Source organism: Benincasa hispida, chromosome 4, assembly GCF_009727055.1.
Source record: "Benincasa hispida cultivar B227 chromosome 4, ASM972705v1, whole genome shotgun sequence".
Taxonomy (NCBI): domain Eukaryota; kingdom Viridiplantae; phylum Streptophyta; class Magnoliopsida; order Cucurbitales; family Cucurbitaceae; genus Benincasa; species Benincasa hispida.
In genome coordinates this window covers 19,151,925-19,174,382 of record NC_052352.1, presented here as the reverse complement: position 1 = coordinate 19,174,382, position 22,458 = coordinate 19,151,925, and the positions used below count along the sequence as shown (strand labels likewise).

The 22,458-nt window shown below is 32.7% G+C and overlaps 2 protein-coding genes across 2 annotated transcripts; one reads left to right on the top strand and one right to left on the bottom strand.

Annotated features, from left to right (window-relative positions):
- The first annotated feature begins 5,726 nt into the window (after positions 1-5,726).
- On the top strand, positions 5,727-6,834 carry LOC120075816 (VQ motif-containing protein 9-like). The gene has a single exon (XM_039029491.1). The coding sequence runs from the start codon at positions 5,742-5,744 to the stop codon at positions 6,678-6,680; it is 939 nt and encodes a 312-aa protein (XP_038885419.1). The 5' UTR covers positions 5,727-5,741; the 3' UTR covers positions 6,681-6,834.
- Positions 6,835-16,824: 9,990 nt separating this feature from the next.
- On the bottom strand, positions 16,825-18,836 carry LOC120076868 (14-3-3-like protein). Its single transcript, XM_039030815.1, has 4 exons — positions 18,236-18,836; positions 17,886-18,008; positions 17,481-17,597; positions 16,825-17,096 (listed from the first exon to the last, which is right to left on the bottom strand). The coding sequence occupies exons 1-4, from the start codon at positions 18,719-18,721 to the stop codon at positions 17,037-17,039; spliced, it is 786 nt and encodes a 261-aa protein (XP_038886743.1). The 5' UTR covers positions 18,722-18,836; the 3' UTR covers positions 16,825-17,036.
- Positions 18,837-22,458: the final 3,622 nt, after the last annotated feature.

Genomic DNA, 22,458 nt, shown 5'->3' with positions numbered 1-22,458 from the left:
TCGAGGATCGAGTATTACTAGATTGGGTTCGAAGATCTCACAGTTCGTGAAATCACTGGATGTTCATTACATTCGTGCTCGTGATCTAGTTTGTTGGGACGCATGACTGGTGTAGATCTAGGAAATACTTGAAGAAGAGTCCTTCAAAGCTATGATATTCGATTTCCTTTGTTTTTAATTGAAAAGCATGTTGTAATTTACTCGATGATGCATAACTGTAGTTGTATGTTTGTAGATGTTTTATTCTTTCACAATGGTTTTTGGAACGATCTTGCTTCTGTTCAATGGTTCTCTTGAATAAAAGTTCCTAAATATTCTTGGTGTCATGGATTGCAATCATGTACAGAGGGGGAGTATTATAAATTAGCACATTATGCTATCATCTACTATTTTTAGATTCTGTTTTTATTTGTTCCTATTCTTTAGGTTACTTAGTCCATCTTCAGTGTAACTTGCTCTTGGAGTCATGGATCGCAATCATGTACTAAGGGAGGGTATTACAAATTAGCGCATTATGTTGTCAGCTACTATTTTTAGATTCTGTTTTTTGTTTGTTCCTGTTCTTTAGGTTACTTAGTCTATCTTCAGTGTAACTACTTTAATTTAATTTCTGCTGAATTTTGTTTAGATTTTTATAGGGAAGTTTGTTAGCAGTAGCTCTATCAATTCCCTTTAATTTCTTTACTGCTGGACAGAATAATAGAAAGAGAGCATTTAATTCATATTTATTGAGTTCTCTTTGTGTTATTGACGGCGGTTGGAGCGGCGAGATCTGGAGCAAATGGCCAACAATGCACCTGCAGATGGCAGCGGTTTGCGACAGAGAGGCGGCGTCTGATCGATGACTGATGGCGGCGCTGGTTGTTGAAGGAGAAGAAAATTGAGGGGGTCTAAGAAGAAATGAATTAAATTCCAAATCTTTCCCTTTTCTAATCCTTGCACGCTTCTCGAGGGAAGACGCATGCACAAAAATACGTTTGAACGATCAAGGGACCATCATTTATCCCTATATATCTTTTCGTAGTGGGTGTATGATCTAGACCATACATATGAAACGTCACAATCTAATTGTGGAGATATGTTTAATCAAACAATAATTACATCCTTTGCAACATTACAACTATCTGAATCAAATTGGTTAAATAATGAAGTAATGTATTATTTCGTGAATGGGTGTGTTACAATTATTCAAGTCAAACTATAAAAAAGACTCTCTCAATATTAGAAACTCTTTAAACATTTTTTTTTTCTGAAAACTAAAATAGAACTATAAATTTCACTTGCATTTTAGTAGATTTAAAAGTTCCTAAACAATTTAGAGGTATTTTTTTAAAAAAAATATTTTAATTTTGACATGTCATTTTAAACCAAGAAAACAAAACAAAACAAAAAAATCATTTTTTTTCCCTCTCGCATCTCTCTCCTCTCTCCACCCTCTTTTTTCTTCTTCCTCTCCCATTCTTCCTTCTTAATAATGCTTGAAAGAGTGAGTTGAAGCATCAAATCCACACAACCCACCATTTACAAATGATGGGAAAATTGGAAGGTGATAAAGGAGCCATTTACAACTCTCTTCACCAAATTCCAAACAAAAACATAACATCACATACTTTGAGGAATGCGGCATCACCATTAGTGAGTGAGGAAAATGGAGTTGTTTGGTTTGGAAGGTGTTGAATCGATGGCGAATTAGAGTGTAAACAAAGTTTCACATTAATTAGGGAAGAAGTGATCATGGATATATAAATATAGATAACTATCACAATTTACATGATGCCTTTCGTATGAAACCAAAAGCAAAGTCATAAAAGTTTTTGTCTAAAGTGGACAATATCAGAGAAAGGTAGAGGAAATTAGAGTCAACAAGATAACTCTATCAAGCTCATTTGTGGAGAAGTAGATATTTATTCGAAGAGGGGAGATTAAGGGTGTGACAGATGGTCAACAATAAGTGTATTCCATAAAAAATGATTTATAGTTGTGCTTTACCTGGCTTTGCAACTAGGCTTTGATAAGAGCAAGCTCTCGTAAGCTATGAAGCACATATATAGATATACGATCCGATACGTCGATTCGTCAATTTCTAAAAAAACTAAGATACGGATACGTCTAAGGATACGTCACTTTTTTATATATTTTTTTAATATATATATTTTAAAAAAACGAGGATATTGAAGATACATTTTTTTTCTTTAAAAAAATCTAGGATATAAATAAATTTAGTATACAAGTTAATAACAATAGCACAAAATAGAATACAAACACTGAAATACAATACAAAAAAGTAACATCTAAGATGTTGAAGTACAATAGTTAATAAAATACATATTGCAAAGAAGAAGAACAAAATATTAGAGAGAGAAGTATGAAGATAAACGAATAATTTATTGTTGAAGACGTCTAAATGATTTATATTTTAGTGGATTTTGTGGGGACTCAAATGTGAAAATGGAGATTAAATGATTCTAGTCTATGGTTTGGTCCGTTATTTATTTATTTTTCTTTTAGTTTTGGACTCAAGTAATGAGATTTTTAAATAAGTTGCCTGATTTTAGATTAGGAAATATTATATGAGTTACTTGCCTTTTTTTCTTTAAACAAAGTATGTATAAAAATAGATACGTCAAATCGCATGTCAGATACGTATCTGAAAAGTATATGAAAATATAGATACATCAAATCGCGTGTCAGATACGTATCTGTGAAGTATCTGGAAGTATCGGTATCAAATATGTATCGAATACTGATTCTTTGCCTCACATGAAATATCTGTGTTTCATAGCTCATAAGCAATCGAAAGTAAACAAAGGAAAAAAGACTCAAGGTAGTAGTTTGTTCAAGGTGTGGATAGTTAAGAATGCAAAAAAACCACATTGGTTAAGAAAGAAAGTGATTATGGGTATAGAAGTTAGAACAACTATCTCTATCGGTATGATGCATTTTGAGAAACATTTTTTAAAAAGTTTAAAATGATACGTGAGCATTTAAAATATTTTTTAAGAAAAAATACCTCTAAATTGTGTAAAGGTATTTAAAACCTATTTTTAAAAATTCAGGGACCAAAACGGTTCATCTTAGCACACCTATAACTAAAATTTAAGAATTTAAAAAAAAATATTTTTTTTATTAATAAATAATAGACATTTAACTTATTTAAAAATAATAAAATTGTTTATTTATTAATTTAAATATTTTTCTAAAATTTGATGGCTTTATAACTTTTCCTGAAACATCTATTGATACCAACATTTTACATTTTTTTATGGGTTATAATGTTAATTCGATTTATGTAACAAAAATTAACGAACCAAACCATTAGCATTACACTTTTTCCTGTACTGTCATAGATTTTGTTATCATTGATAATCATTGCATTGTTCTGTGGACCTAACATACCATATTTTTCACTTGAACTTTCAACAATGTTGCCAGTCCAATTCTTTTCAATTTTGAACGAATATGTATAGATTGTATGTTTTTAATGCATCACATTGTACAGATTCCCAATGAATCTTCACTACTTTCAAATAGGGTCCATCATCTTTATCTGCTAACATCTGCAGCCTTTCAAATTTAACTCACATACACTAAAAATGAACAAACTTCAAAATACGCAAATTAAAATAGTATTTTAACCTAAATTTATATTATATAATAGAAGTTAAAATTGTTTTACTTTTACTAAGAGGGTGTTTGAACCACCAACTTAACAAACTATTATAGTCCACGACCTACAATTAACTACCGTATTACCATTTCAAATATCTCTGGTTACAATGTATAAACAATCAGAATCAACATACTATTATAACCCACATGTTATAATAACCATCAACTATACTCAAGATCTCAAACGTCCTCTAAATTATAGAAACTAGATTAATATCATTTTTTTCTATACTTTAAGACTTGTTCAATTCTAGTTTGTATACATTCAAATATCCAATTTTAGTCCATGTACTTTCCAACATACCTTAAAATTAGCCTCTACTAGTTCATCGTTGATTTTTTAAAAATCTTTTTATTATCTGTTAACATTTTCACTATAATTTTTGGAAGCATAATCACATATTGTATTTTGCTAAAATTTATTATTATTATTTAACCAATTTTGATAAAATATAATTTTGAGGAACTAAATTTAAAATTTATTAAAAGTACAAGAACTAAAATTGAACAAACTTCAAAGTACACAAACTAAAACAATATTTTAACTTAAAAATGACTTTGAACTTTGCATTTTGTTTCGATACATCTTAATTGTTTTCAAAAGTTGCAATATTATTTTTAACAATTTTTATAAAGATTTCAAAAGTAACGCTTAGAGTAGAAAATCCTTTAGAATGTTGAACAAAATTTGAAATTTGCAACAATGTGGCACTGACTTAAAACACTTACCATCTATATTTTCGTTTTGAGTCATTGATGACACACTATTTCCAAGTTCCAATTTATATTTGAATATCTAAAGATTTTGAAGTTTTCAAACACCTATGAAAGATTAAAGGTAACATTGTAAGGTAACATTGCGATGGTTTTAACGATAAAAGGTATTTTTTTTTTTAAGCAAATGACAAAATTCACGTTCATTTTTTCACAACTTCGCCTTCTTTTTTTAGCACTACAAACACACCCTAACTAACAAAGATATCACTTAGAACCAAAAATCATCATCAAATCAAATGGAGTCTAATACATAAAATTGTCCCCAATATATCTTCCACAACATATAATTGCAAAATCATGTAAACAAAAGAGTTTATAATCCACATTAAATGATTAAAAGAAAAAGACAAAACGTTTCACCTACAGAATCTTGTACCGCTAATGGGTCCAATGTAAAAGAACATGATGATGATTTGTACAGACTTTGTCTCACACTTCCTAACCCACATAAAGAACACTGTATGATTCTTGACCTTTGACCAGCATCAGTGATTTTCAATTTGGTTTCCATGCACACAACAGAGAAATCAGAGAACCAATTAGCGAGTGGGATTACCTTTCCCATGTCATGCATTTAATTACGAAATTAGCAACAGTACCATTGGATTAAAAGTTTAGTAGTAAATGAAAAGAAGAAACAGCTGCTTACCTTCTTTTGCGGGTGTCATGTCCCCTTCCCTTTTGTAATTATACTGAAAGACAAAAAAAAAATAGAGTAATCAGAAGAGAGAGACAGATACAATGAGGACAACAGACAAGGTTACTTCTTTTGCTTTCACACCTTTTCATTAAGACACAAGAGTTTTAAGTTCAGCAAACCATAAATACTATATAAGATACCAACAATGCAGCAATGCCTATCAATAAAGTAGAAAATCATCCCAGTTTCAAAGAACGAAAAAAAAAAAAAAAAAAAAAAGAGGTAGAAAATCATCTTTAGTGAATAAAAAAAACCAGTCAAAATAGTTTCAAAAGAAAGAAGATTGGCAAAGTTTCCATTGTTTCTAATTAATGAAGGGTTTCGATCATGTCAAATATCACTGCTCTTTCATTCAATCATGTTCAGAAAATTTCAAGCTTGAAATGATACATATATAGTGAGCAGCACAAAGGGTTTGTGTCCCTACTTACCGACTGTAGCTGCAAGAAGAAAGAGGCATAGGCCACGGCCACCATCCCCACCACTCCTAGAGCTGTCTGCTGCGAGCCCTGTTCCTGATCCATCTGTTTGTGTATAGATTAGAGAACAAAAATCAGAGTAAGGTCTGTGATTTGTTGGTATTAGAATATACATTATGGATAAAAACTGTCAAACATCTGTAGAATCAACCAGTACCAGTAGCAGTGCCACAGGAAGAGACCATAATAGTCTCAATCTCAGCAAAATAAGCCATAAGATCTCCAAGGCTACTTCCCAATCCCAGCTGAGAAAGCCCTGTTTTGATGCTCCTTTGAATCAAAATCATCCAAGCTTCAACCAAAATCCCCAAAATCGACTTCAATCGGAAACCCCTCCAGTTCAACCGCAGCAGCAACAGAATCTACAGGCGCAGCCGCAACAGCACCAGCCCCCGGTGTATAACATTAACAAGAATGATTTCAGAGATGTAGTTCAAAAGCTTACAGGCTCACCGGCGCACGAACGGTTCTCAAATCCTCCGCCTATTCAGCCTCCTAAACCCCAAAACTCTCGCCTGCAACGAATCCGCCCCCCTCCTCTAAACACCAACATGCCCCCTCCACAACGGTTACCAAACGGTTTCCACCCCCCAACCCCCCTGAATTTCGGCCTCACCGGACTGCCCATGGCGCCTCTATCGCCGTTGCCTCCACTTCCAGCCGTCCATGCGGCGGCTGAATCCCCTGTCTCCGCCTACATGCGATACATCCAAAATTCAATTACCACAGCCGATGCAAATCTACCGCCGCCGCAAGGATTCTCACCACTCGGCCCTCTGGCATCGTCCTGCTGGAACAATTTCACCTCACAGCAGCAAGGTTCGATGGCTCTCCCGCCATCGTCTGCAATGTTACAGGCACATCAGCAGTTTCAGGTAGCGCCATCATCGCCACTGGGATTCGGACGCTTGAACTCGCCAAGGTCGTCGTCGCACAATGTGTTGTCTTCCCCAAATCTGATGATGTTTCCAGCATCGACAGGTCAATTAGGGTTTCCACAGTTGCCGGTCTCGCCAACTGTGCCAGCCTCAAGCCCTAGATGGATCGGCGATTAGTCCTCTTCGAGCGGTACGTTCAAGAAACGTTGTCGTTTTATGTGTCAAAAGCCTCGGGAAAGAAAGAGGGGAAAATGCTATTCTATTATTTTATTATTCACCATGGAATTTAAATTGGGTACGTGTATTTTAAAATTGAAATGCAATGCCCTTTAGTTTTGATTTTTAGTCTTTAAAATTCTTTCAAAGAAAACATTTAAATTGTAGACTTGGTCGTTTGATGGAGAGGAGGTTAAGATTTTCGTTAAACATTCCTAAATAATCCCTACGAATAGAATTATTTAGGAAGATTTTATCAATTATAGAGATTAAGGGTCCGTTTGGATTTACTTATAAAAAAATATTTTTTAAAAAAATTTATTATTATTTAAATACTTTCAACAAAAATGATTGAAAATACATTTCAAAACTATTGTGAGTGGTTGTCAAAGTAATTATGAATCTCATGGAGAGTTTGATCCTAGCTTAGGATGAATGCTAGTGGCATGCTTAACACATCAAGTGGTATTTTTAGTGGTGAACGGGTGGGTAACGTGTAAGAACCTGCCCTTGGGAGGGGAACAACAGTTGGAAACGACTGCTAATACCTTGTACGCTGAGGAGTAAAAGGAGGAATCCGTTTGAGGAGCGCTATGACTTTTTACTATCGTCTGACCGTTACTGAGGCTTTTGCTTCTATTCAATATATAATGACGGAAGCTAACTTTGGTTGGTTAATCCGATCAGTTCATAGATGGTCGACAAGTATGATGGTCTTAATGATGATCCTGCACATATTTCGCGTATCTTACTAGTGGATTTTAAAAACCTCGTGAATTGACTTGGCCGCCTAATAACCAATCAAAATTGTAACATGTGTATTGGAAGCTATTCAAGTAATAGGGTCACCTTTGGTAGAGTTATTACCCCTTTGATAGGTGTACCGACACAAACTTTTAGTATTTTAAAATTTTTAGGAGAATACAAAATATTAAAATTTTATCTACAGGTCTATAATTCTATTAAAATTTTTACTTGTCATATTCATTATATTTTTTTAAATCCTTAAAATATAAAAATCAACCACAAAAATATCGCTAATTTAAATATAATATAAATAATAGATATTTGAACTAAAAAATAAAAAAGTATACATATATTTATTTATTAATCTAAATAGTTATTTTTTTATAATTTTTCTAGATTTTTTTTTTTGTTGACATCAACAAATTCTGAACACATTTTTATATTGAGTCAACATTTTTATCAATATCTACATTTTTCTTTTTATAACAATCGAGTCAATATTGACCTTTTAAATTTTAGTTGAATAGTAAAAATTTTAAAAACATTCTCAAATACCTTAAAATGGCATAAATGAGATTTTTTTTATTGCATAAAATCCCACTAATCAAGGTGTGACAATCTGGATATTTGTTTGTTAGCATCCAATTTGAACTTACTTTATGGCTCGTGTTCATCTCTTTTCTCACAAGTATAATGATTAAAAAAAATGAAAATATTTTTGTATAACACTTTTGGATAAATGGTAAGAGAATTTCAAAATATATTTTTAAACATTTCAATTTTTTCAACATTAACTTATTTTATATTTTCAAGTTAAAGCCAAACACAATCTAAGTTTTGTAACAAAACTTATTTTACTTTATTTTGGGATTGAATTGATTATGTCCATTACATTTTGTGGTTTGAAGTAGTGGTTGATTGTCTCAGTAAAGAAACCCCACATTCCCCATTCATCTTTTTTGAATTCAAATTCAGTCTTGTTTTACTTTTATGTTTTTCTTTTTTTGCAATAACTTTTTCAAGTTATTTGTGGAGTGATGTGAAGAAATATTGGTGATATACTGTTGACATATTTAATCAGTACAAAATGGAAAATAGGAATATAAAAAGGGGCCTATTTAGATACTACAACTAAATTATTGGTTTATCAAGTTAAGGCATCTTAGTTAAAACCCCTAGCGAAAATGAATAAAGAACATAAATACTATTTTGATTATTCCATATTAAAAAGCGTAATAATAAATGAATAAATAGGAAGAATATTCATACTTCTTTTCAGAAAGCATTGAACAGCCCATGAATATTGGATTAATGGCCAAAATACATTTATTTTGAATTCTCTTTGTAGACTAACTCCTTGTGAGGGACAACTCTTTGAACAACTTTCGTTAAATTACGAGTCTAATTCATGAAGATTTAGTTTGTGTTTAATAGGTCTTCGAATTTTAAGTTTTGTGTCTAGACTATTGAACTTAAAGTCGTATATAATAAATTCTTAAAACTTTTATGTTCAATAGGTCTATGATTTTTTTTTCCTTTTTTGTTCGATAAATTATTGTTCTGTTCAATGTTTAGAGCTTTTATCATACATAAAAGAAAATTTTAAACTCTATTTGGTTCTGGATCTATTTTGCATATTTAAAAAGAAAATATAAATTTAACCATGAGAATATATTTGGTAAGCTTATCTTAAAATTTACAATAACTTTTCTTCTCAGTCCCTGTCCATCAACTTACATACATGTAATAGGAGGTTTTTTTTTTTTTGGGAAAACAATTTAGAAAAATATAGTGGTTCTGAAACTATTTACAACTTTATGGTTGTTTTGGAGTTTTCGAGGGTGGAGATTTTGTGTAAAATATTTTGTTGAGAGTTCAACCCTCAACCTGTCAAAAATTAAAGAAGAAACCTTCGACCTAAAGGAAATTGAAGAGGAAAAAATTTGAAGAAGAAGTCAAGGGTTGAACCCTCGACCTGTCGAAAATTAAAAAAGACGTCGAGGGTTTGACCCTCGACCTAAAGGAAATTAAAAAAGACAACAAAATTTGAAGAAGACCCTTGACCTACAAAATTTAAACATGAGGTCGAGAGTTCAACCGGTTATTCGGGAATATTTTATTTAGTTTCTTTCCCCCGTACGCCGCATTAATCGCACACAATCGCTTAGTAAACTATGCGATCATTTAGTAATTATACATGATTGCACACAATCGTTTAGTAAATTACTAGACGATCGTTTAGTAATTATACACGATCGCACACAATCGTTTAGTAAATTACTTTACGATCGTTTAATAATTCTTTATTAACGTAACAATAGGTGCAAACTTCTGGAAAGAACAAATGAACGATGAACAACTTCTTTATTAGACGATAAGAATCAAACAAGATAATCGGTCACTTACCAGACGCTAAACGATCGTTTATAATCTCTCCACGATCGCTCAATATGACTAAACGATTGCTTACTAAATCCTCTGCGATCGCCCACAAACTCCTACACGATCGCTTAACTATTATTATTACACAATCGCTTCTCAGAACCTATACGATCGCCTACCTTTTACTATACGATCGTCTACCAAGTGTTATACGATCGCTGAGCTTTACTACACGATCGCTTAGTGGAAATAGACGATGATCGGCATGCTGCGATGACTTCTCCATGACAGCATCTTCCGAACTCCCACTCTCGAGAGCTCTCTTTCCTCACCACACAATCACGAACAAACTCCTACACGATTGCTTAGCTAGATCGTCTTCTCAGAATCTATACGATCGTCTACCAAATGCTACACGATCACTAAGGTTTAGTACACGATCGTCTAGTGGAAGTACACGATGAACTGCATGCTGTGATGGCTTCTCCACGACAGTGTCTTCCAAACTCCCACTCTCGAGAGCTTTCTTTCCTCATACGACGCGTACGATCGCCCATAAACTCCTACACGATCGCTTACTATTACTTATTAGACGATTGCCTTCTCAGAACCTATACGATCGCCTACCTTTTACTATACGATCGTCTACCAAGTGCTACACAATCGCTGAGTTTTACTACACGATTGTCTAGTGGAAGTTAGACAATGATTGACACGCTGCGATGGCTTCTCCACGATAGCGTCTTATGAACTCCCACTCTCGAGAGCTCTCTTTCCTTACTACACGATGCCCACAAATTCTTACATATCGCTTAGTTATTACTATTAGACAATCGCGTTCTCATAACCTATACAATCGCCTACCTTTCACTAATACGATCGTCTACCAAGTGCTACACGATCGCCTAGTGAAATAGACGATGAGCGACACGCTGCGATGGCTTCTCCACGAAAACGTCTTCCGAACTCCCACTTCTCGAGAGCTTCCCTTTCCTCACTACACGATCGTCCCAAAAACTCCTACATGATCGTTTAGCTATTACAATTAGACGATCACCTTCTCAAAACATATACGATCTCATACCTTTTACTATATGATCGTATACCAAGTTCTATACGATGCTGAAGCTTATTAACAGATCGCCTAGTGAAGTACATGATCGCTTAGTATTATCCAAATGAATCGCTAAGTATTAGCCTCCGTACGCCATATTTTAAAAAAAAAAAAAAAAAAAAAAAAAATCCGTCATGCCGGCTCACCGGTAGTCTTATTAGGAAAAATCTTGCTCTGTCCGTTCACTAATTAATTGTAGCCTCTCATTACGTGAAACTATTACATTGCAGAAACACTCCGGCGTCAGAGTGATTTGAACCCTCAACCTCCTTTAAAATGAATCTGAATCTTTGCAGCGTGTCAGCGTCTCGTCCCATCCCATTCATTTAATTTTCCCAACGCCGAACGCCCGTGGGTCAAGTTTTCAAAACTTGATCTTTAACCTTATAACTCCCCTCATCTCCTCTCATTTTCTCACACTTTTTCATTCCTTCATTCTCTCATTCTCACTGTCTTCAGCCTTCGTTCTCTCATTTTGCCTTCTTCGGACCTAATTAAAACTCTTACAAATTTGCTTCTGCCTTCTTCATTTCTTCATTGGCAAATCTTCTTCTTCTCCAACATTCGTCCATTAAATTGTGAGGTTTGTACCTTTACTATACAAAATTTTATTTCTTTTAAAAAAATAACTATAAATTTTGTTCCTATTCTCATACTGTTAACAAAAAAATCATATATTCTCATAATATTTTGTTTTTTTCGTAGTTTTTGTTGCCAAATAACGGAGAAAAGAGAGACCATTGTCACTTTAGGGAATAAAGTAAAACCACTATTAAATTTGTGAGTTTACTATTTATTTATTACTGGTTTTTTTATATTTAGTAGATCTATCATATTATTTTTTTAGTAGTTGTTGAATTCAATAATATTTACATATTGATGTTAGTAGTTCTTTCTCTATTAGTGTTAATCTTAGTACTTGTTGTTAGTGTTAATCTTATTTATATTATGTTATACGAACATGTTAATCTTATTTATATTTTGTTTGTTTTTGTTTGTATTTAAGTATAGTTTATTGTTATATTTAAAAAGTTGATATTTATGCTTTAATATTTTTAGTTTAATACAAAATTATTATGATTTTTTGAAATATATTTCTTATAATATTTGATTTTTTCAGTATTAACTTTGAAAATATAGTTTAAAATAGTTTGAAAATTTTTTATTTGTTGTTATGTTTAAAAATGGTTATAAAAATTTTAATTTATTGTTATGTTTAAAAAGTTATGTTCATAAACCTTAAAAAGTTGATATTTATAATTTAAAAAGTTTAATACAAAATTATTGTGAATTTTTTAATATACTTCTTATAATATTTTATTTTATTTTTTGTATTAAAATTTAAAAAATAGTTTAAAAAANAAAAAGTTTACCTTATTATAATGTTTAAAAAGTTGATGTTTATAGTTTAAAATTTTTAATATTTTTAGTTTAATATAAAATAATTGTGATTTTTCGTATAAATTTCTTATGATATTTGAAAAGTTTAATTTTTTGTTAGGTTTAAAAATAGTTATAAAAAGTTTAATTTGTTTAAAAATAGTTTAAAAAAGTTTATCTTATTGTGATTTTTTAAATATATTTCTTATTGTGACGTTTATTATGGTTTGTTTTTATTTAAGTTTGATAATTAGTAGAACAATTAGTAATGTATTGTTTGTCTTCTTTTTTTTTTAGAAAATGGCAAACAAGTGTTCGGGATTTATGTTGTTTACAAATGGTAATATGATTGATGGTATTGATAGAGTTGACTATGACCAACCACCAAGTGGGGGTTTTAGCATAAATGTGAATAGGGAATTGTATTGAACAAATTAGTTAGAAATAATATATAGATATCCTAACCTAGAACCATCATGATCAATAAGGTTTATGTCATTCCCTATTCCAAATGTACAAACTATGACCTTGATGTTCTCAATCGCGATGTCACCGCCGAATTTAGTGCATTTGTATGTAAATGTAATTAGAATAGGGTTGGATATAAATTTGAATGCACCATTTAGTCAGTTTGAAGATCCAACTGAATGTATTGATCCTGATCCACAGTCAGTTGCATCGCCATGTTATAATGAAGATATGGCGGCTAACAACCAGTATAGAGATTTTAGAACTGAAACGGACGATGAATTTGAAGAGTTGGATTTCGATGGTCGTGAACATGAGTTACCTTCAGATACATTCAACGATTTGGATATGAATGTACTGGATAGCATTCGAGAACATGACCCAATTGTAGCCCCTGTAGACGTTGACAATACTCAGTTATATAAAGGGATGATTTGTCAAGACAAAGAAATGCTACAACATGCAGTCAAATATTTTGCTATTAAATGTCACGCATCATATGAGGTTGTGGAAACGACACCGACGATTTGAACAATTCGGTGTAAGAAGTGGGAGGAAGGTTGTAAGTGGAGCTCCGTGCAATAAAGAAAAAATCGCATGGCTTGTTCGAGATCACTAAGTACGATGAGCAGCATACATGTTTTTATTCAAAATTGAGTCAAAGTCATGTCAATGACGCTCAGTTAGTTGTACGAACCTACGGTTCTCGGTATGTTATTTTAATTCAATTTAATTTTTATATGACAGATCTAGTTAATTAAGAATCTAAATTATCAATTTAAAAATTTAGGTGGACAGACAAATTTTGTGTGACAAAGACAGCCACACGTGTAGTCAGCCGGTACAGATACATGTTTGATATGCTTCAACCTGATCAGGTACATTAACACTGAATCAAATTGATTATTTTTTACACATTTTTATTGTATTTTTCTTTAATGTTCTCCAATATAATATTTTGTGTTTCAGGTTATTTGGGAGCTGTACAAAATTATTATGCATACTTTGCTCAATTTCTGTATGAATGGTCAAAACATATGGGGGACGATGAGTCCTCTCATATCTTTTCACATTGGTGAGTGACATCTTTCTGACAGGGTGACGAGATAATTCGATTTTCAACATGTCCCATCGTCTTATAATACTGAACCCCTACTGCATGATATCGACTTAAAAGACTACATATTGGTCCGAAAAAGTTGCACATTTTGGTAGTACGATGACACTATCGTGCAAGGTTTATTGCAGTGCGGGTTTTTCTTGAATAGTTTGACACAGATGTCACTCCAGAATATATTCATTGGTATAATAATATCATAAGGCACTACGTCACTCATCCGGGAGCAGCTGTGGGCCATCTGGTAAATGAATGAATATTATCTAATTATTTTTAATTTAAATTTATTTTAAATATTGTCTAATTGTTTTATAATTCACAGAGATCGAACAACAGTAGACTCCATGAGGTTGCGAATGATCCGAACCAGGTTCTTGCTATATGTAGTGACAACCAAAACTATATGGAGGAAATTCATTATATGTACGATATACCTATTGTTCCTCCACAGCTCTAAGACGTAGAGAACTTGTTTGGGAAGAGGATAAGTTTGATGAGGTTGCATATAATGTGGAAGAGTTGCCCCCTATGATGCAGACGGAGAGTCAAACTGATTATGTTAGTCCGATGATGATGATGCCAGCATTTGGTTCAAGACATTATGACTCAGAGACGGTCTTCGTCTTCATACGTGCATGGACATGGTCGGGGTCGTGGAGAGCATAATGAATATTTATATTATGAGAGCTTGCAGAGGTACCAGAGTAACCTCAGTTCGAAGTCGACGACGACAACTAGCTCGAAATTGACGACGTCCGCCTTGTGGGACACATTGATTTTTGTAATTATTTTTATATAAATGAGGTGTTTAATTTTACTTTTTTTTTTATGAGATATAATTTTTTTTAATTTGTTCTTTTTAGAGTTAAAAGTTAAATAAAATAATGAAATATAAAAAAATTAGAAATTTTTTAAAAAAAGTGAAGGTCGAATCTTCAAAATTCGACCTAGGTTGGAAGATTTTTAAAAAAAAAAAAAAAAAAAAGGTGAAGGTCGAATGTTTAAAATTCGACCTAGGTTGGTCAAATTTTGCACACATTTTTTTTTTAAAAAAATCATATTTTTATAAATAGTTTCAAAACAACAATATTTTTATAAATGGTTTTTAAAAACAACAATATTATTTTAATTTTCCCCATACAACATCATAAAAATTTGTTATATTTTCCTTTCTCAATATTTTTTTTCCTCCCACGATATTGTCAAAGGAAAATGGAAGAAGAAAAGAAAGGGAAATTGCATTGTATGACAAATATATTTTAAGAAACAAAACCATGACTTCAACTTTTTTGTAACTGTAGGTGTGACAATCACATAGAAATCAAATAGCAATCTCATAACAATCAATCACATAATAATCATAAAAAAAATCAAATATCAATCAAATTTTCAGGCAGAAGTTTTTTGACAAGTTTGCAAAAAAGTAAAACTTAGGACACACGCTCAATTTTTATTTATTTATTTTATTATTAAAGTTGTAATTGTCCAAAAAAAAAAAAAAAAAAGAGAGAGAAGAAAAGAGAAGCGAAAAAAAAAAGAAAAAGAAAAAAGGGGAACCTCTTCTCCACTCTCCTTTCGCACGACGGAAAAATATTTTTTCCATTATTATTTTTAAATCTATAATGGATTATTTTACAAAAATCAAATTATATCGACCTTACAACCTTTTCTTTTTATTATTATTTTTTTAAATTAAGACTTTACACCCTCTTCCATGAGTTGTCTTCCTCTTACTAATATTCACCAAGACACAGAGTTTGATCTCTGTGACTTAATATATATTATAAGTCGATATTTTCCTAATTTTCATGTTCAACACTTGTTCTTTCTTTCTTCTTCTTCTTCTTCTTCTTCTTCTTCTTCTTCATCTTTTTTCAGTGAATTTACTATATATATTTAAACCTATTATACTCTCAATTATTGTATTGCTAGAAAAAATTGTGGGATTAATTGTTTTCTTACTCTGAAGAAAACGAAGGGAGTGAGTTGGGGGTCGAACTTGATCTTGCACTATGTTATTTGTGTACAAGGAGGTGAAAATTATGATGTAAATTGTGTTGGATTAATTATTATTTGGTTGAGTTTTTTATAAATTGATGTCAACTATCTAATTGTAATGAACATTAATAATGACCAAGTATACTTTACATTTTTTTTAATTAGACTCGAATAAACTACGTGAGTCAGTAGACTTTTTTCCTTTTTTTTTTTTTAAAAAAAAAATACTGTCAGGACCGAATACAAATTAAAAATTCTGAATTATACAAATTTCAAAATTTATTTTGCGAGTGTCCTCCCAATAAGCACAATTCTTAAAAAATTAGTGGAAGAGATGACAACTGCCTCCGTATTTAACTTGTGACTTCTCCTATACTATAGTAAAAGTTGAATTGATTTGAAGTTTTTTAATAAATTGTTTAAGATTTCAATTTGCATTTTTTAAAATTTAAAAGTTTAATGGTCCAAACAATTTATCAACAATACATTAGTTCCATGTAAAACGTAACTAAAAGTTAATGAAGGGTTCAAAATTTTAACCTTTTTATTTTTTGGAGAATAAAATGGAACCTAACACTTTTAAACATTCGATACTCTCCCAAATTCATATAATGGGAAGAAAGAATAAGAAATTATGCAATACCAAATAGAAGATTTCCGGAATAATAATGTGATCTAATAATAACACGAACCACACACAAAATTTGTAGCAAAATTGTCAACGAAAAAAGTGGGTGAGCCAATTCAACATGAAGCCATTAGCTTGAAGACAAAATAGAAGTCAAATGCCATCAACTTCGAATAGCATCCACATTTTATATTGGATATATAGAAGAAGACGTCAAAATGCTCTTTCTTGTAAATGCAACTCAAAAGAAAAAAAAACAGTAACATAAAAATGAGTAGAAAACAAGGACTGATTTATAGATATATAATAATTAATCAGAAAAAGTAAACAAGGTTTGTAGCTCGGGTCACAATCCGGCAACAAATGACATGAGAGCCTTTAGAGAACTCAGGATAGTACCAAATAAGCAACAACAAGCAAGCATCTTCTCCTATCAAAAACATATAAAGGAGAAGTTTAACCCTACTTGGGGAGCCACTAATCTCACTGCTTTTCATCCTCACGCTTGGGAGGTGCTTCTTTAATCTCATCAGCACCGTCATCCTGAAAACAAGAACATGTAAACAAAATTTAGGGCATAAAATGATGTGATTTGGGCATTAAATGAAAAGGGAAAGGTTATATTCGGTTATTTCAATGAGCTTCAATGAATGGTAGAAAGTTTGGGGCTAAAATTTCAACGGTGGACCCATCAATTAGATTTTCAAATAGATTCTAGTAAATAACTATAGTAGCTTCAACGAAATAGCTTCTTGAGTAATATGTTAGATGCATGATATAGATATTCGACAAATCAACATATTGTTTGAATTCAAATTAATGTTACTCTTGAGTTTTACTTAATCCACTGTCCCCGTATCGTTGGGTAATGAATTATTTCAATACATCTACCATAGTACCAAAGTGGGTTGAATTTAATTTCTGTACCTGCATGTCCGATGTCCAGAGAGTGAGATTATCGCGAAGAAGCTGCATGATCAAAGTACTATCTTTGTAGGATTCCTCGCCAAGGGTATCCAATTCGGCGATGGCTTCATCAAACGCCTGGTTTAAGCATAAAAATAACAGATGAATAAATTGGTAAACTACGTCAATTTAAGAGAAGAAACTGTTACATGAGCCTTCTAAAAGCAGAGCGTTCTAGATTTGGATTCTCGGTCAACATGAAAATTTACAACCAGGCAACTATAAAATTAAAATGATTCGAATTTCAATATTTTTTTTCCCGAGCAGGCAAAAAAGTAAAGTAATAGTAATGTAACAAACACGGTATTGACCATTTGAACATTTGATTAACATAGTGTACAGTAAGAACTATGGGACTTGACCAACCTGTTTTGCAAGACTGCAGGCACGATCAGGGGAATTCAAAATTTCATAATAGAAGACAGAGAAGTTAAGTGCCAATCCAAGTCGGATCGGATGTGTAGGAGGCAACTCAGCATTTGCAATATCCTGTAAATCAAATAACATGTCCGTTCAATTTTACACAACACGAAAATCGTCCGAGCGGAAAGCATATAGCAGGAATGAACCTTCCAATTAGAAAAGAGAACAATAATTTGCATAATCGTGATCTTAAACAAAGAAACGCAAAAATAGGGTCAATAAAATGATAAAATAGAAGGAAAATCAGGCAAAACAGAAGTAAAACATATGGATCGGAAATCAGAGAAGCATACCTGAGCGGCTTTGTAAGCAGTGAGAGTGCTTTCGGCAGCCTCCTTACGTTCGGCTCCGGTTTTGAATTCGGCGAGGTATCTATGGTAGTCGCCCTTCATTTTGAGGTAAAAAACCTTGGAATCTCCGGAAGCGGCGGAGGGAATGAGTCTAGAATCGAGAAGCTTAAGGATTCCATCGCAAATATTGGAGAGTTCGGTCTCAATTTTGGATCTATAGTCACGGATGATAGCGACATGATCGTCGTTACCTCGGCTCTCCTCCTTCTGTTCGATGGAGGAAATGATACGCCAGGAAGCCCTACGAGCGCCGATGACGTTCTTGTAGGCGACAGAAAGGAGGTTTCTCTCCTCGACGGTGAGCTCCTCCTTGTCGAGGGAAGCGGAAACCTTCTCCATGAACTCGACCATCTCCTCGTAGCGCTCGGCCTGCTCGGCAAGCTTGGCCATGTAAACATTTTCCTCACGAACAGAGGGGGCGGCAGCCATTGGGAAGGGAAGGGGAAATGGAGATTAGATCTGAAGGCCGGTGGTTTGGGATCAAAGTGTGAAAGGGAAGGGGAGGAGGGGAAGACGGAGAGTGGAAGAGGTGGTTTTTGAGGGCCGAATGCAGGGCCTTTTTGGGGAGTAGTGGACCGATAATTGCGGTTCAGATGGACAGACATTTCAGGGATTCAATCTCAGCCGTTGGATCGCATAATTCTGTCTCTATATATATACAATATTATTATTACATAAATAACACTATTTAAATTTTTTTTTTTTTTTTTTTTTTTAAAAAAAAACCGTTTTCTTTTCTTTTCTTTTCTTTTTTTTAATGGCAGCTGGCAAGGGATTTTTTTTCTTTAATAAATGAAATTAATTTTGAATATGATAACTAAAAAAAAGAAGCATTCTTCTATACTTGAATTAAAGGGGGCCCAAGCCTGTGCAGGAAACGAAGGCCATTCTTTGTTTGACCTGACCCACTTTTTCTCTTTTTCATATATTATTAAATTTTATTTTCTCTAATCAAATTTCAAATTTATTCAAATTTTGAATGGTTTTTCATTACTTTTTACATATTCAATTTTATTCAAAATTTTTAATTGTTTTTCCTAATTTTATACATATATTCTTTATAAATTAACTGTATATGTAGCATCCCGATTGTTTTAGGAAAATTTAAGTTAATTATCTCAAATTACTGGGTTTTAGTTTCCTAATCTTTGGAATTTGGAAACAAATTGTTAAGTTTTATTGGTTAATGTGAATTCTTTGAATATGAGTTTTAAATTAATTGGAAGGGATAATTGAATTATTTGTATAAGAAATATTGAGTTTTTGTGAAATTTGAAAGTGAAAAGAGGAAATTGTGGTTTTAAGATTTTACCCTCATTAATTTTAGAACTTGGATCCAAAATTTAAGTAAAAAATTAGGAAAAGATAATTGGCTTATTTGGAAGTAATTAAATCACATACTTAAAAAGATCTATAAATTTGGATTCAAGTTAATTTGGAAAGTTAGAATTTAATTTTGGGATTTAGAATTTTTGGAAAAAAGTGATTTAAAGTTAGTGAATTTATTTTTAGGACCTTTAATATTAATATGGTTGTTTTCCAAACTTATTAGAGAAATATTGTTGTTTTGAAACTTATTAGAGAAATATTGTTGTTTTGGGAGTTCGAGGCTAGAAGTCGAGGGTTGAGGATTCGATTAATGTAGAGGTCAAACGTTGAGAACTCGACAAACAAAGAAAAACTTGGAGACAATATGTATAGGCATACATAAGTCGAAACTTCAACCCTCGACAAGGAAGATAAGTGGGTGAAAGAAATCTCGCTAATTTTATGATAAGGATCTCGCTCTAGAAGGAAATTTCACTAATTTTTAGGTTGTCGAAGGTTGAAGTTTCAACATACATGAGTCGAAACTTCAACCCTCGACAAGGGGATAAGTGGGTGAAGGAAATCTCGCTAATTTTTCATTAATGATTATTAGCTTTTTTTCTCATTGGTCATGTATATATATATATATATTTCTATGGAAAGTAAATAAAGTGAAGACAATTATGAGCGAGACTCTGCTCATGAGCGAGATCCTCCTCATGAGCGAGATCAAGCATTTCTTTAACAAACTGTCTTCCTAGCGATGCTCACCGAGATTCAGCCCACCATTCTAGCGAGATTCCCTTCTAGAGCGAGATCTTCATCACAAAATTAGCGAGATTTCCTTCACCCACTATTCAATTTTTTTTATTATAAAGTTGTACATTATTCTTTTAATTAAGTTGTACATTATTCTTTTAATTAAGTTGTACATTATTCTTCTAATTAACTTGTACATTATTCTTTTAATTAAGTTGTACATTATTCTTCTAATTGAGAAAAAAATATTTTTTTAATTGAGAAATAAATATATTTTTTTTTTTTCAGATCATGGCTTTAAACCCAGGACTTGTTGATCCCGATGTTTTGTACGACCAGTCCATTCATCGATCATCTGTTGTATGGCGAGATCGTACTACTGGAGAAATATCTTGCAGGCGTCGAGAGGCAGTTCTCCAGCGCACTATCTCGCTCCACCCTCGAATACTACCGCTACTGCGCACATTTGGATTCTATGGGGTTGCCAGATTAGGATTTATTCAGTTGGACTGGAATCTGATCACAGCCTTGGTCGAGAGATGGAGGCCACCTCGATCATATTCATTACACATTTGTATCTATAGTGAAACACATAACTAAGTCTAAGTCGGGGGCTTACAATATGGGAGCGATTTCCAACAATGGCTCCACAACCACAACATTTGTTAATGACGCTCAGTTAGTTGGACGATGCTACGGTTCTCGGTTATGTTGTTTTTAATTCTAATTTTTATTTTAATATCACTGATCTAGGTTAATTTAAATTCTAAATTTAATCAATTTAAAATTTAGTTGAGAGACAATTTGTGTGACTAGGAACAGCCACACATGTAGTTAGCTAGTATAGATACATGTTTGATCTGCTTCAAAACTGAACAGGTACATTACACTTAACCAAAATTGATTATTTTATACACATTTTTATTGTATTTGTTTTTAATATTCTCTAATATAATATTTTTTTGTTTCAGGTTATTTGGGAGCCATATAAAAGTATTATGCATACTTTGCCTAATTTTTGTACGAATGGTCAAACATATGGCGGACGATGAGTCCTCTCATAGTTTTCACATTGGTGAGTGGCATTTCTTGACAGGATGATGAGACAATTCGGTTTTTCAGCAAGAGTGTCCTATTGCCTTGTAATACTGAACTCGTACTGCATGATATTGACCTAAGGACTAGAGATTGATTCGAAAAAGTTGCACATTTGGTAGTATGATGACACTATCGTGCAAGATTTATTGCAGTGCGAGTTTTTTCTTGAATAGTTTGACACAGATGTCACTCCAGAATATATTCATTGGTAAATAATATCATAAGGCACTACGTCACTCATCCGGAGGAGCTGTGGGTCATCTGGTAAATGAATGAATATTATCTAAATTATTTTTAATTTAATATTAATTTTAATATATTGTCTAATTGTTTATAATTCACATGAGATCGAACAACAGTAGACTCCGTGAGGTTGCGAATGATCCGAACCAGGTTCTTGCTATATGTAGTGACAACCAAAAACTATATGGAGGAAATTCATTATATGTTACGATATACCTATTGTTCCTCCACTAGCTCCAAGAACGTAGAGAACTTGTTCGGGAAGAGGATAGTTTGATGAGTTTGCATATAAGTGGGAAGAGTTTGCCCCCTATGATGGCAGACGGAGAGTCAAACTAATTATGTAGTCCGATGATGATGATGCTAGCATTTGGTTCGGGACATTATGACTCAGAGGCTGGTCCTTGTCTTCATACGTGCAGGACATGGTCGGGGTCGTGGAGAGCATAATGAATATTTATATTATGAAGCGCCTGCAGAGGTACCAGAGCAAACATCAAGAAAGAACCCGAGCAACCTCAAGTTTGAAGTCGACGACGAACAACCAGCTCAAAATCAATGACGTCCACCTTGTGGACACAATTGATTTTTAATAATTATTTTTAATATAAATGATGATATTTAATTTACATTTTTTTATTTTTTATGAGATATATATTTTTTTTAATTTATCCTTTTTAGAGTTTAAATAAAATAATAAATTAGTTTTTAGAAATTATTTTATAGAATAAAAATTAAAAAAAAGGAAGAAAGAAAGA

Coding starts and splice junctions, on each gene's coding strand:
- LOC120075816 (XM_039029491.1), top strand. CDS start 5,742: ATGGATAAAAACTGTCAAACATCTGTAGAATCAACCAGTACCAGTAGC.
- LOC120076868 (XM_039030815.1), bottom strand. CDS start 18,721: ATGGCTGCCGCCCCCTCTGTTCGTGAGGAAAATGTTTACATGGCCAAG. Junction 18,009..18,235: donor CTGCTTACAAAGCCGCTCAG/GTATGCTTCTCT, acceptor TTTGATTTACAG/GATATTGCAAATGCTGAGTT. Junction 17,598..17,885: donor CCTGCAGTCTTGCAAAACAG/GTTGGTCAAGTC, acceptor TGCTTAAACCAG/GCGTTTGATGAAGCCATCGC.